The 14,137-nt window shown below is 46.6% G+C and overlaps 1 protein-coding gene across 1 annotated transcript; it reads right to left on the minus strand.

Moving 5' to 3' along the window:
- Positions 1-1,133: 1,133 nt before the first annotated feature.
- On the minus strand, positions 1,134-6,221 carry LOC126661872 (uncharacterized). Its single transcript, XM_050355753.1, has 2 exons — positions 1,875-6,221; positions 1,134-1,775 (listed from the first exon to the last, which is right to left on the minus strand). Exons 1-2 carry the CDS (start codon positions 6,219-6,221, stop codon positions 1,134-1,136), a joined length of 4,989 nt encoding a protein of 1,662 aa, XP_050211710.1.
- Between the last annotated feature and the right edge of the window lie 7,916 nt (positions 6,222-14,137).

Here is a 14,137-nt window from a genome sequence, read left to right on the forward strand (position 1 = left end):
CTTAACGAAAAAGTCTCTGTTGCTGAGAAGAGGCTTTATTTGAAGCGGGGCAGGCTGATTCGTGAGAAGGAGAGGCGTCGCCGTAACACCGCCCAGCTAGCCAATGATCTGACTGACTTCACTGAAGCCACGTGGGTACCTATTTGGAGCGTCATCCTGATGGGGACGTTGAATTCTTATATGGTTTTCCCGAGGGGGTTAACAGTGAGAGTGAGCCAGATTCTCCCCAAGACTTGTTTGTCTCTATCAAGCCTGAGAAGGGTGAGAATGCTGCTGAGGTCGCCGAACAGTCTGTCCCAGCGGCCAGTGATTCTGCCAAGGTTGGCGAGGGGCCACATGTACCTGGTTTGGGGGGTAGTCCTGAGGAGAAGGACTTCGGCTTGCTTATATCTTCGGAGCGGCCTTTTGCTGCTCTGGACTTATTGGATCGGCCTTCTGATCTGGAGTCTATCCTTCCAGGGTCCGATCCTCTTAGTCTTGCCGATGTCCCTTCTCCCACCCGTTCTGGCAACATTCATGTTGATGCTTCTTCTTCAGCCAGGTGGGGTTCGCAGGAGGGGCTATCTGTCCCAAACATTTTGGAGGGGAACAAAGAGGCTGCCCCGGAGAAGGTTGAGCCAGAGATCAAGCTTTAGATTCCTCTTTCTCCCTTTAGTTTTTGTATAGGAAGAATTTTCCTTTCTCTTTTTTTTTTTTTATTTTGTCCTTGTAATTTTTTTGGAGGGCGTATTTTACCCTCTTTTAATATATATATATTTCTTTATTCTGCTCTTTTTGCATTTTTATTGGGCGATGTTTGCTTAGATCGCATGTATTTATTGTTTCCTTTGTGGGGATGAACTCGTCAGTTCCCCCTTTTTTGGAAATATTTTGGTTAAACAATAATTCTTAGTGATAAGATAATATCTGTGAAATTTCCTTGTCCAAGCAAGGGTAAATTAATATATACTTTGTAGAACTGTGAATACAATACTGTGATCGAAACAATCACTTGAAGGAATTAAAATGTAGTACTGTGATGAAATATCACTTGGAGGAATTTGAAATACAATGCTGTGATGGAATATCACTTGGAGGAATTTAAATGCATACATACTAAATGACTAATTATGCTGAGAGGTGAAGCACTATTGCTAAATTTTCCTTAAGTTGTTGGCGTTCCATGCTCTGGGTATGGTTATTCCCATGGAGTTGGTGAGTTTGAATGTTCCTTCTTTAATGACCTTGCTGATGGTGTAAGGTCCTTCCCAATTTGGTTGCAGCTTTCCGGTCCCTGCTGCTCCCTTCATAACTTCGGTCTTTCTCATGACGAGGTCGCCTAATTCGAACTTTCTTTTTTTAACATGGCTGTTGAAATGTCTTGCCATTTTCTGTCTGTAGGCTTCCATCCTGATATCTGATCTGTTGATCTTTTCGTCCAAGAGGTCCAGATTGTTCCTGAGCTCTGCTTCATTTTCAACTAAGTTTAGTTGGTTGTCTTCTGTCCTTGGCGTGGGTGCGCCGATTTCTACAGGAATTACAGCCTCCGTTCCATAGGCTAGGGCGAATGGAGTTTCGCCCGTTGATTCTCTAGGGGTGGTACGGTAGTTCCATAGGACGCTGTAGAGTTCTTCTACCCATCTTCCTTTGTACTCGTCTAGTCTTCTTTTTAGTCCGGCCAGTAGGATTCTGTTAGCCACTTCGGTTTGCCCATTTGATTGTGGATGGTAAACCGAAGTGAACCTTAGGTCGATCTGATACTCGGCACAAAACTTCCTAAACTTTGCTGAGTCGAACTGCTTTCCGTTGTCTGTGATTAGCACCTTCGGTATTCCAAACCTGCACAAGATAGATCTAAAGAAAAAGTTAGTTATGCGTTGCTGGGTGATTTTTGCCAGTGGTTCTGCCTCTATCCACTTGGTGAAGTGGTCGATTGCCACTACCAGGAACTTCCGTTGTCCTGTGGCCAAAGGGAGTGGTCCCAGGATGTCCATACCCCACTGGGCGAACGGCCATGCACTGCCGATGGGTTTCATTTCTGAGGCTTGCTTTCTTGGTATCAAAGCATGTTGCTGGCAAGGCCAGCATCCTCTTACCAGCGTTGTTGCTTGTTCTTTCATCGAGGGCCAATAATAGCCTTGTAGCAGGGCTTTCCTGACCAGGGTTGATGCTCCATCGTGTGCTCCGCAGGTTCCTTCGTGTAGTTCTTTCATGATGTACTCTCCTTCTTCTTTGTTCACACATCTTAGCCAGGGATGGGTGAATGACCGCTTGTACAGCTGGCCGTTGTATATTCCGAACTTTGATGATAGTACCACTATTCTTTTAGCTTCCTTCTTATCCTCCGGAAGTGTTCCATCAGCCAGGTATGCTGTGAGGGGGGACATCCAGTTTTCTTCCTCTTCTTCCACTATCAGTACTTCGCCTTCTTCGATTTCTCCTTGGAAGCTAGGCTGTCGTTTAATTTCATGAGGGATATTTCTCATCGAATCGTAATTCTTTGTTGCCGCCCACTTTGCCAATTCGTCTGATCTTCCATTCATTGCTCTGGGTATTTGCTGTAACGACCAGGATCGCCCATTATCGGCAAAGAAGGTTTTGGCTTGCTTGGCGTATTTCTTCAATGTAGCTTCCTTTACTTCGAAGTTCCCTGAGACTTGGTTCACGACCAGTTGTGAATCACTGTAGATCTGGACTTCGGAGATATTGAGCTCTTCGCATAATTGCAACCCTGTTATCAGCGCCTCATATTCCGCAACATTGTTGGAAGCTGGAAATTCGAGTCTTGCTGAGTATTCCATTTGGATTCTTCCTGGTCCTTTGAGCACGACTCCGATGCCCGCTCCTTCTCCGCAAACTGCTCCATCTACGTGTATCTCCCAGGGAGTCGTTTTGTCCTCCATGGGTTCTTTGAATGTTAATTCTGCGAAGAAGTCGGCAAGGGCTTGAGCTTTCAGTGCTTTTCGGGCTTCATAGATAACGCCCAGGCTTCCTATTTTGACGGCCCATTCCGCTATGCGTCCACTTGTCTCTGCTTTCTGGAGGATTTTTCGTAATGGTTGGTCGGTTCGTACGATGACTTGGTGTCCTTCGAAGTAATGTCGGAGCTTGATGGTGGCGGTGTATACGCACAGCGCCAGATTTTCCAACTTCGGGTATCTCAGCTCCGCATCTCTGAGTACTTTGCTAATGTAGTAGAGCGGGTATTGTTCTCCCCCTTTTTCCGATACCAATACTCCTGCTATTGTTTCGTCAGAGTAAGAGATGTATAAATATAACACGTCGCCCGGATCTGGTCTCGCCAAAAGTGGGGGCGAGGATAGGAAGCTTTTCAATTCCTCAAACGCCTGCTGGCATTCTGTTGTCCATGTGAAGTTCTTGATCTGTTTCAGGGTTTTGAAGAAAGGCAGACATCGTTTTGCCGAGCAGGACATGAACCGACCTAGAGCCGTGATCCGGCCGTTGAGCTTCTGGACTTCATGTATGCTCCGTGGCGGTGTCATTTTTAAGACCGCTTCGATTTTATCTGGGTTAGCCTCAATACCCCGCTGAGAGACCATGTATCCCAAGAACTTGCCTGCCGGTACTCCGAACACGCACTTTTCCGGATTGAGTTTTAGCTGGTATCTCTTTAGCGTCTCTAGGACTATCTTCACATCTGTTGGGTGGTCTTCAGCTCGGATGCTTTTGATGATCATGTCATCCACATAAACTTCCATGTGTTTTCCTATCTGATCTCTGAATATTGAGTTCACCAGCCGCTGATATGTGGCTCCTGCGTTCTTCAGACCGAAGGGCATCATCTTGTAACAAAATAATCCCTGGTCCGTTATGAAGGCCGTCTTCTCCTGGTCCTCAGGTGCCATGGGTATCTGATGATATCCCGCCTTGGCATCTAGGAATGTATAGAGGGCGTGACCTGCTGTGGAGTCTACTAACTGATCAATGTGTGGAAGCGGGAAACTATCTTTGGGACATGCTTTATTCAGATCTGTGAAGTCCACACACATTCGGTAAGTGCCATTGGACTTTTTTACCATCACCACATTTGCTACCCACTTGGGGTAATAGGCGTCTTTGATCACGTTTGCCGCTTTTAACCGGGCGACCTCTTCTGCGATGGCGAGTTGTTTTTCGGGCGAGTGCCTTCTCTTCTTCTGTATCACTGCCTTCGCGTCGGTCGCTATGTTTAACCGATGACATATGACGTCCGGGTCTACTCCGATCAATTCGTCTGTTGTCCAGGCAAAGGAGTCTCCAAGCGATCTGAGGTTTTCTGTCAGAGATCGTTTGATTTCTTCTTCTAGCTCATCTCCAATTTCTATCTCCTTTCCTGGGGATAATTCGATTTTCGCCGTTCGCCCATAATGCTCCGCCCTTTCCTTCTTCTCTGGAGGTTCCATTGTTTGTACTGGCAAGGTTATATGTACTTTCCTGAGAGCTGTAAAGTATGCTTCTCTGGCTGACTTTTGGCATCCTCTGACTTCGGCATCGCCTTCTCTGGTTGGGATTTTCATTAGTAGGTACCTCATGCAAATGGATACGCACGTATCGTGCAAGAGTGGCCTTCCGAGAATCGCGTTGTATGCAAAGTCCATATTGACCACCATGAATTCTGCTCGGATCTCTTTGTAGATCTCTCCATCCCCCAGTTGGATGTTTATCTCCAGTGATCCTTCCACCTGTACAGATTTGCCTCCTAGTCCCACCAGTGGAGTAGAGACATGTGTCAAATTTTCTTTATTGAGTCCAATTCTGCCGAACACCTCCATTGTGATCATGTTTACCGAACTTCCCGTGTCCACAAGCATCCGAGATACTTCGAAATTGTTGAGTCGCCCCTTGACAACTAGGGCGTCCTCATGGGGGACTGATAAGCCATGACTATCGCCCTCCGAAAAAGATACGCTTCTGAATTTCTTAGCATTTGGTGCACCTGGGCTAACTGAGTAGACTGTTCTTGCAGCTTTCTTTCTTGTAGTATTGCTGTCTCCTCCGGTCGATCCGCCCATTATTACGTTAACCACGCCTGCTGGCTCTGGTCTGGGTCTTCTGGCGATTTCTTCTTTCCGCTCTTTCTTTCTTTCTGACTCCGTCTCTCTGGCTTCGGTGTCCCTTTTTACGAACTGGGAAAGGGATCCCCTTTCTATCAGCTTCTCTATCTCCTCCTTCAGGTGCCAGCATTCATCTGTGGTGTGGCCGTTGTCTTTGTGAAATTCACAGTATTTGCTGTTGTCTCTTTTGCTGGCTGATGCAGCGTTCATCTTCCTCGGCCATCTGACCTTCTCTCGGCTGTCTTTTACCCAAAACAGTACGTTGGTTCTGGTCGTGTTCAGGGGCGTATATCGCCTATCTTCGTCTTTTTTTCTTTTATTTCTGAAATGGTCGTTGCCTTTTTCTCCGAACCTCTTTCCTGTGGGCGATCTGTCCCCATTTCTTCTTTCTGCAAACGTTCGTTCTTCTACCCGTCCGAGGCGATTCTCTATCTCTCTCTGGCCATCATCCACTCTGATCTGTGTATGTGCGATGGTCATCAGTGTGGTAAATGATTTTGGTGATTTAGCCAACAATTCCTTTCGTAGGTCGGAGTTGGTAGTTCCATTGAGTAATGCTGTGTAGGCGATCTCCTGGCTCAGGTCTTCTATCTGCATCGCCTCCTTATTGAATCTTTCTACATACTTCCTGAGTGTCTCTCCTTCCCATTGCATGATGGCCAGCAGGTCTGTGGACAGCTTCTTTTGAGGGATGCATGCTACGAATCTAGCCTGGAAAAGTCCTGAGAATTGTTTGAACGTCAGCACTGATCCTGGCTTTAAACTCTGGTACCATTCCTGCGCCAGACCTTTTAAGGTAGTAGGAAAAAGTTTGCATAGTACGTGATCTAAGTTTGTCTGAACATTGATCACCGCTTGGAATTTGTGAATGTGGCTCTTGGGACAGCCTGTTCCATCGTATGATTCCAAATTTGGAGGGTATCTGAACTTTGTAGGGAACTCGTGAGAGATGATGAAATCTGCAAGTGGTGAGTCACTTCGAAGAGAGATGTCTACGTCTTCACATCTTATTCCAAGCCTGCTCATGACTTGGCGGACTTTTTCCTCCAGATGCTCTTCTCCGCCTTTGAGGGTGTGTTGTTCATCCATCCAACGTTCTTCGTCTGGAATTACTATGGGGGCGTTTTGTTTCTTTGCTGAATTCTCCGGGGCACCTTCCTCTCGCATCGGTTCTTTTCCCTTGTCCATGGTCGACGTTGACTTCTGTACTGGTGATTTCGCTGATCCCTGCTCTGGCGACTTTAACGAGATACTCTGTTTGATGTCTTTGAGTAGACTGGTGATTTCTAGGAAAGCCTTGAACATTGCTTGGTTGTTGATTGGCTCTTCCTCAGGTGCTATGGCTATCGGAGGTATCGTCTGTCTTATCGCCAGGGGGTCGCTGGTTTCTCCTTCTTCGCTGGTTGGGGGGAACAGAATTAGGGCCGGTGGTTCTGTTTCCCTGTCTTCTCTGTTGGTAGCTGGTAGAGTGTTATCTCGTAGGGGATCCATTCTTGAAAAAGCAAATTCTGAAAAAGTATCTAAAAGGAACGACGAAACTGATAAGTTCCACGCTCACCGCACCAAATGGTACAGGTCGATCTTAAAGGGTCGCCCGTACTGTTTTTCCTGCACAAGTAACAAATATAAGCTCAAAGGACCTCAGGCTTGCTCAGCCTGAAAGCCACTCCGATGCTTAAGTCAGAGAGGGTTTTTTGGTAGGTAAATGAGTGTAAGAGTATTTAAGTCTGATTTGTGCTTACCCTTCTCAGCATTCGGTGGCTTCCTTTTATAATGAGTTTAAGGCGGTGGTTATCTGGTAAATCGTGGGTTTGCCCCACGATTATTGATAATGGTGAAGGCACGTTCCCGATTATCCCGGGTAGTGGGTGTCAGGGAACAGAGTGGATGAGGTCGCCTAGATGGCAGACCTGGATGAGTCCGCCCGAGACAGACATGGGCGATGGGAGATTTGGAGACTCGTTGGGCGAGCCTAGCATTTAGGCGATCCCTGGAGTTCTGATATTATTAGGGCGGTATCAGATGTCCCCCCCTTATAATCTTGCTAAGTCAAAGACTTGAAGCGCCAATTTTCAAAATTCGAATTTCCGAAATTTTCGAAACAATTTGAATTTCAAACGTTTCCTTCAACGGTTACGAATCTGAAGCGTTTTTTGACTATAAAAGAACGCGACTTTTGGTTTTCCATTGATTATTTCGAGGAGTTTCCTGCTGTCAGGCATTCGAGTGTCTAACTTGGCGTATAAAAGAGGTACTTATTCTTTAATTAAAAGTTTTTTACTCTTAATTTTTCTCTCTGATTCTCTATTAATTTTTCTCTCTGATTCTCTATTTCTGTTGACGTATTTCTCCAGGCAGGTTTTCTTCGAGTTACATAGCACCAGACTTTCTCTTTTAATCAGTAAGTGGCTTAGCTATTTTTGTTTGTCTTCTTGTTTCCTTCTTCTTGTTTGCCTTCAGATAGTATATTTTTAGGATGTCTACATTAAGGATTTCAGTGTCTTCCCCTTCTTCTTCCTCTTCTTCTGAGAGTTCTGCCAGTGACCCTACTTACCCTGCTCCTCTTGCCACCCTCGTTGAGTTATCATCTGACGAGGAAGGGTTGTCTCAGAAGGTGATCCCTGATAGTGAGGAGGGTGTTGATGACAGAGGGCCAGAGGGCGAGGCTCCCCTTGAGGATGCTGGTGGAGATGAGGGCGGAGATGGTGAACTGGGTGATGACGAAGGAGACGAGGAGGATTTTGTTTTTAAAAGACGTAAAGTCTCCTCTGGGACATCTTCTAGTAAGAAAAAACCCTTGTCTGAGTGGACCATCGATCTGGGTCAAGAAGCCCTTGTATGGATTAGGGCGAGGTACGAAATTCCTCCCTTCATTGGCCTTCGGATTCCATCTGAGGGTTCGGCTGTTAGCCAGGTCTTAAAGGATGATGAACAGTTGCTCTTTGTTGAAGATTTTGAGGCGGGTTTAAGGCTACCACTCGATCTCTTCACCCAAGAAGTGTTCGATAATTTTAAGATCCCCTAGGTCAACTCCATCCTAACGCCCACCGTCACTTGACAGGAGTTTTTATTCGTGGACTCCAACTGAAGAGACAGGTGGGCTACGAGATTGTTAGGGCGATCTATTCTTTGGGGAGGAAGAAAAGCGATGAGTTCTTCTACTTGCAACCCGGAAGATCTCCCTTCACTGGCCTTCCCAATTCTTTGAAGCGGTGGAAAGGTTCCTTTGTCATCGCCAAGAAGGAAGGGGGTTGGGGTTCCATTCCGAATGTTTTTGTGGAAGGGCCCCTAAAGTTGGAAAAGGCGAACCTGAGCGAGGTTGATAAAGAGACGTTGCGTCTGCTTCGAGGTGGCGCTAAGGTGCACGTAGTGAATCTGATAGATTCCTACTTTGGCTGGGACCAAAGTGTTGCCTCCAAGAGAAATAAGAGAGTGCAGGGTGGAAAAAGGGGGAAGAGGAAGAATAGTGAGGATAGGAGGGAGACATCGCCTGATAATGGAGACGAGTTCCCTGACATGGGCGAACCACTTCTTTCTTCCCCTCTTAATATTTCTTCTATGCCTCTTAGTCCTTCTGGTACCTTGTTTGTACCATGAAGCTTTTATTTCCTTTAATTTTTGTGAAGCGTTTTCTGAATTTTGTTTACTTTGACTTTTCAGTGCCGAACTTCAAGGAACTTCAGCAGAAGGTCATGGAGGATAGGAAAGCTCGCCGGGAGGCTCGAGAGAGGGAGGCCCTTCCCCAAGCTATTCCCAAGCCGACTTCTGAGGCTAAGAAGGCGCCTGCCAAGAAAGGAGGCGATGTTCCTTCCTCGGCTGGAGGCAAACCACCTTCTTCTCAGAAGGGTGATGAATCTGCTTCCACTCCTAGGGTGGTGCTGCCAGGCTTCCAGATAAAGGAACCTGTCACAAGCCCTCCTCCTCCTGCCGTTCCCTCTTACACCGGGAAGGGGAAGGATAAGATGGAGGTTCCTGCGAAGGAGAAGCATTCCAGGTCCCTTCCTTTGGCTCCCCAAACTGCCCCGGCTGCTTCGACCGGCAGCAAAAGGCGAGCTCCTTCTTCAGGGGGCGAAGATGCTGAGGGGGAAGGACCCTCTATGAAAAGGCCCAGGAGGGACGTAATGGTGACTCAGGTCGACCTGCTCCTTCAGAAGTATGGGGTCGATGCTACTGTGCGTTGTCCTGCCGTTGCCCACGACATCTTCCGGGGTTCCTGCTGCCCTTCGGATGTTGATTACTATTTGAAGAGGCCGGACAACGTACTGATGGACGATTGTTTCTCTAACCTGGCAAAGGTGATTATTTTCTAACCTTTTAATTCGCCTTTTTCCTCCTGTTATGGTTATTTTCTAACTCAGCTTTATTTTATGTTTAGGTTGCCTATGCTATCCGTCAATACCGCTCCAACCGTCTTAACGACGAAGAGATGCAGGTGAAGATAAAGACGGAGTACAAGCTGCTGAAGGGAAAGTATGACTCCCTCCGCAGCGAACATCGCGGGTGCACTCAGAAGCTGGACTCTCTTCGTGCTGATGTGGATAGGTTATCCAGAGAGAGGGAGAGTGCTGTGAAGCAGCAGCGTGTGCTATCTGAGGAGGTCGCCCGCCTTAAGAAGGAAAATAAAAATCTGGCGGCAGAGGTGGTGTTGAAAAGTACTGATTATGACGATCTCAAGAAGGAGTTCGACACCACCGTCACGGCCCTTAACGAAAAAGTCTCTGTTGCTGAGAAGAGGCTTTATTTGAAGCGGGGCAGGCTGATTCGTGAGAAGGAGAGGCGTCGCCGTAACACCGCCCAGCTAGCCAATGATCTGACTGACTTCACTGAAGCCACGTGGGTACCTATTTGGAGCGTCATCCTGATGGGGACGTTGAATTCTTATATGGTTTTCCCGAGGGGGTTAACAGTGAGAGTGAGCCAGATTCTCCCCAAGACTTGTTTGTCTCTATCAAGCCTGAGAAGGGTGAGAATGCTGCTGAGGTCGCCGAACAGTCTGTCCCAGCGGCCAGTGATTCTGCCAAGGTTGGCGAGGGGCCACATGTACCTGGTTTGGGGGGTAGTCCTGAGGAGAAGGACTTCGGCTTGCTTATATCTTCGGAGCGGCCTTTTGCTGCTCTGGACTTATTGGATCGGCCTTCTGATCTGGAGTCTATCCTTCCAGGGTCCGATCCTCTTAGTCTTGCCGATGTCCCTTCTCCCACCCGTTCTGGCAACATTCATGTTGATGCTTCTTCTTCAGCCAGGTGGGGTTCGCAGGAGGGGCTATCTGTCCCAAACATTTTGGAGGGGAACAAAGAGGCTGCCCCGGAGAAGGTTGAGCCAGAGATCAAGCTTTAGATTCCTCTTTCTCCCTTTAGTTTTTGTATAGGAAGAATTTTCCTTTCTCTTTTTTTTTTTTATTTTGTCCTTGTAATTTTTTTGGAGGGCGTATTTTACCCTCTTTTAATATATATATATTTCTTTATTCTGCTCTTTTTGCATTTTTATTGGGCGATGTTTGCTTAGATCGCATGTATTTATTGTTTCCTTTGTGGGGATGAACTCGTCAGTTCCCCCTTTTTTGGAAATATTTTGGTTAAACAATAATTCTTAGTGATAAGATAATATCTGTGAAATTTCCTTGTCCAAGCAAGGGTAAATTAATATATACTTTGTAGAACTGTGAATACAATACTGTGATCGAAACAATCACTTGAAGGAATTAAAATGTAGTACTGTGATGAAATATCACTTGGAGGAATTTGAAATACAATGCTGTGATGGAATATCACTTGGAGGAATTTAAATGCATACATACTAAATGACTAATTATGCTGAGAGGTGAAGCACTATTGCTAAATTTTCCTTAAGTTGTTGGCGTTCCATGCTCTGGGTATGGTTATTCCCATGGAGTTGGTGAGTTTGAATGTTCCTTCTTTAATGACCTTGCTGATGGTGTAAGGTCCTTCCCAATTTGGTTGCAGCTTTCCGGTCCCTGCTGCTCCCTTCATAACTTCGGTCTTTCTCATGACGAGGTCGCCTAATTCGAACTTTCTTTTTTTAACATGGCTGTTGAAATGTCTTGCCATTTTCTGTCTGTAGGCTTCCATCCTAATATCTGATCTGTTGATCTTTTCGTCCAAGAGGTCCAGATTGTTCCTGAGCTCTGCTTCATTTTCAACTAAGTTTAGTTGGTTGTCTTCTGTCCTTGGCGTGGGTGCGCCGATTTCTACAGGAATTACAGCCTCCGTTCCATAGGCTAGGGCGAATGGAGTTTCGCCCGTTGATTCTCTAGGGGTGGTACGGTAGTTCCATAGGACGCTGTAGAGTTCTTCTACCCATCTTCCTTTGTACTCGTCTAGTCTTCTTTTTAGTCCGGCCAGTAGGATTCTGTTAGCCACTTCGGTTTGCCCATTTGATTGTGGATGGTAAACCGAAGTGAACCTTAGGTCGATCTGATACTCGGCACAAAACTTCCTAAACTTTGCTGAGTCGAACTGCTTTCCGTTGTCTGTGATTAGCACCTTCGGTATTCCAAACCTGCACAAGATAGATCTAAAGAAAAAGTTAGTTATGCGTTGCTGGGTGATTTTTGCCAGTGGTTCTGCCTCTATCCACTTGGTGAAGTGGTCGATTGCCACTACCAGGAACTTCCGTTGTCCTGTGGCCAAAGGGAGTGGTCCCAGGATGTCCATACCCCACTGGGCGAACGGCCATGCACTGCCGATGGGTTTCATTTCTGAGGCTTGCTTTCTTGGTATCAAAGCATGTTGCTGGCAAGGCCAGCATCCTCTTACCAGCGTTGTTGCTTGTTCTTTCATCGAGGGCCAATAATAGCCTTGTAGCAGGGCTTTCCTGACCAGGGTTGATGCTCCATCGTGTGCTCCGCAGGTTCCTTCGTGTAGTTCTTTCATGATGTACTCTCCTTCTTCTTTGTTCACACATCTTAGCCAGGGATGGGTGAATGACCGCTTGTACAGCTGGCCGTTGTATATTCCGAACTTTGATGATAGTACCACTATTCTTTTAGCTTCCTTCTTATCCTCCGGAAGTGTTCCATCAGCCAGGTATGCTGTGAGGGGGGACATCCAGTTTTCTTCCTCTTCTTCCACTATCAGTACTTCGCCTTCTTCGATTTCTCCTTGGAAGCTAGGCTGTCGTTTAATTTCATGAGGGATATTTCTCATCGAATCGTAATTCTTTGTTGCTGCCCACTTTGCCAATTCGTCTGATCTTCCATTCATTGCTCTGAGTATTTGTTGTAACGACTAGGATCGCCCATTATCGGCAAAGAAGGTTTTGGCTTGCTTGGCGTATTTCTTCAATGTAGCTTCCTTTACTTCGAAGTTCCCTGAGACTTGGTTCACGACCAGTTGTGAATCACTGTAGATCTGGACTTCGGAGATATTGAGCTCTTCGCATAATTGCAACCCTGTTATCAGCGCCTCATATTCCGCAACATTGTTGGAAGCTGGAAATTCGAGTCTTGCTGAGTATTCCATTTGGATTCTTCCTGGTCCTTTGAGCACGACTCCGATGCCCGCTCCTTCTCCGCAAACTGCTCCATCTACGTGTATCTCCCAGGGAGTCGTTTTGTCCTCCATGGGTTCTTTGAATGTTAATTATGCGAAGAAGTCGGCAAGGGCTTGAGCTTTCAGTGCTTTTCGGGCTTCATAGATAACGCCCAGGCTTCCTATTTTGACGGCCCATTCCGCTATGCGTCCACTTGTCTCTGCTTTCTGGAGGATTTTTCGTAATGGTTGGTCGGTTCGTACGATGACTTGGTGTCCTTCGATGTAATGTCGGAGCTTGATGGTGGCGGTGTATACGCACAGCGCCAGTTTTTCCAACTTCGGGTATCTCAGCTCCGCATCTCTGAGTACTTTGCTAATGTAGTAGATCGGGTATTGTTCTCCCCCTTTTTCCGATACCAATACTCCTGCTATTATTTCGTTAGAGCAAGAGATGTATAAATATAACACGTCGCCCGGATCTGGTCTCGCCAAAAGTGGGGGCGAGGATAGGAAGCTTTTCAATTCCTCAAACGCCTGCTGGCATTCTGCTGTCCATGTGAAGTTCTTGATCTGTTTCAGGGTTTTGAAGAAAGGCAGACATTGTTTTGCCGAGCAGGACATGAACCGACCTAGAGCCGTGATCCGGCCGTTGAGCTTCTGGACTTCATGTATGCTCCGTGGCGGTGTCATTTTTAAGACCGCTTCGATTTTATCTGGGTTAGCCTCAATACCCCGCTGAGAGACCATGTATCCCAAGAACTTGCCTGCCGGTACTCCGAACACGCACTTTTCCGGATTGAGTTTTAGCTGGTATCTCTTTAGCGTCTCTAGGACTATCTTCACATCTGTTGGGTGGTCTTCAGCTCGGATGCTTTTGATGATCATGTCATCCACATAAACTTCCATGTGTTTTCCTATCTGATCTCTGAATATTGAGTTCACCAGCCGCTGATATGTGGCTCCTGCGTTCTTCAGACCGAAGGGCATCATCTTGTAACAAAATAATCCCTGGTCCGTTATGAAGGCCGTCTTCTCCTGGTCCTCAGGTGCCATGGGTATCTGATGATATCCCGCCTTGGCATCTAGGAATGTATAGAGGGCGTGACCTGCTGTGGAGTCTACTAACTGATCAATGTGTGGAAGCGGGAAACTATCTTTGGGACATGCTTTATTCAGATCTGTGAAGTCCACACACATTCGGTAAGTGCCATTGGACTTTTTTACCATCACCACATTTGCTACCCACTTGGGGTAATAAGCGTCTTTGATCACGTTTGCCGCTTTTAACCGGGCGACCTCTTCTGCGATGGCGAGTTGTTTTTCGGGCGAGTGCCTTCTCTTCTTCTGTATCACTGCCTTCGCGTCGGTCGCTATGTTTAACCGATGACATATGACGTCCGGGTCTACTCCGATCAATTCGTCTGTTGTCCAGGCAAAGGAGTCTCCAAGCGATCTGAGGTTTTCTGTCAGAGATCGTTTGATTTCTTCTTCTAGCTCATCTCCAATTTCTATCTCCTTTCCTGGGGATAATTCGATTTTCGCCGTTCGCCCATAATGCTCCGCTCTTTCCTTCTTCTCTGGAGGTTCCATTGTTAGTACTGGCAAGGTTAT

This window comes from Mercurialis annua, linkage group LG8 (genome assembly GCF_937616625.2).
Source record: "Mercurialis annua linkage group LG8, ddMerAnnu1.2, whole genome shotgun sequence".
Classification (NCBI taxonomy): domain Eukaryota; kingdom Viridiplantae; phylum Streptophyta; class Magnoliopsida; order Malpighiales; family Euphorbiaceae; genus Mercurialis; species Mercurialis annua.

Excerpts from the sequence above, each read along its gene's own strand:
- LOC126661872 (XM_050355753.1), bottom strand. The coding sequence starts at position 6,221 with ATGGACAAGGGAAAAGAACCGATGCGAGAGGAAGGTGCCCCGGAGAAT. Across the intron at positions 1,776-1,874 it reads GGATAGAGGCAGAACCACTG|TTCGACTCAGCAAAGTTTAG; the intron begins GCAAAAATCACC and ends AACGGAAAGCAG.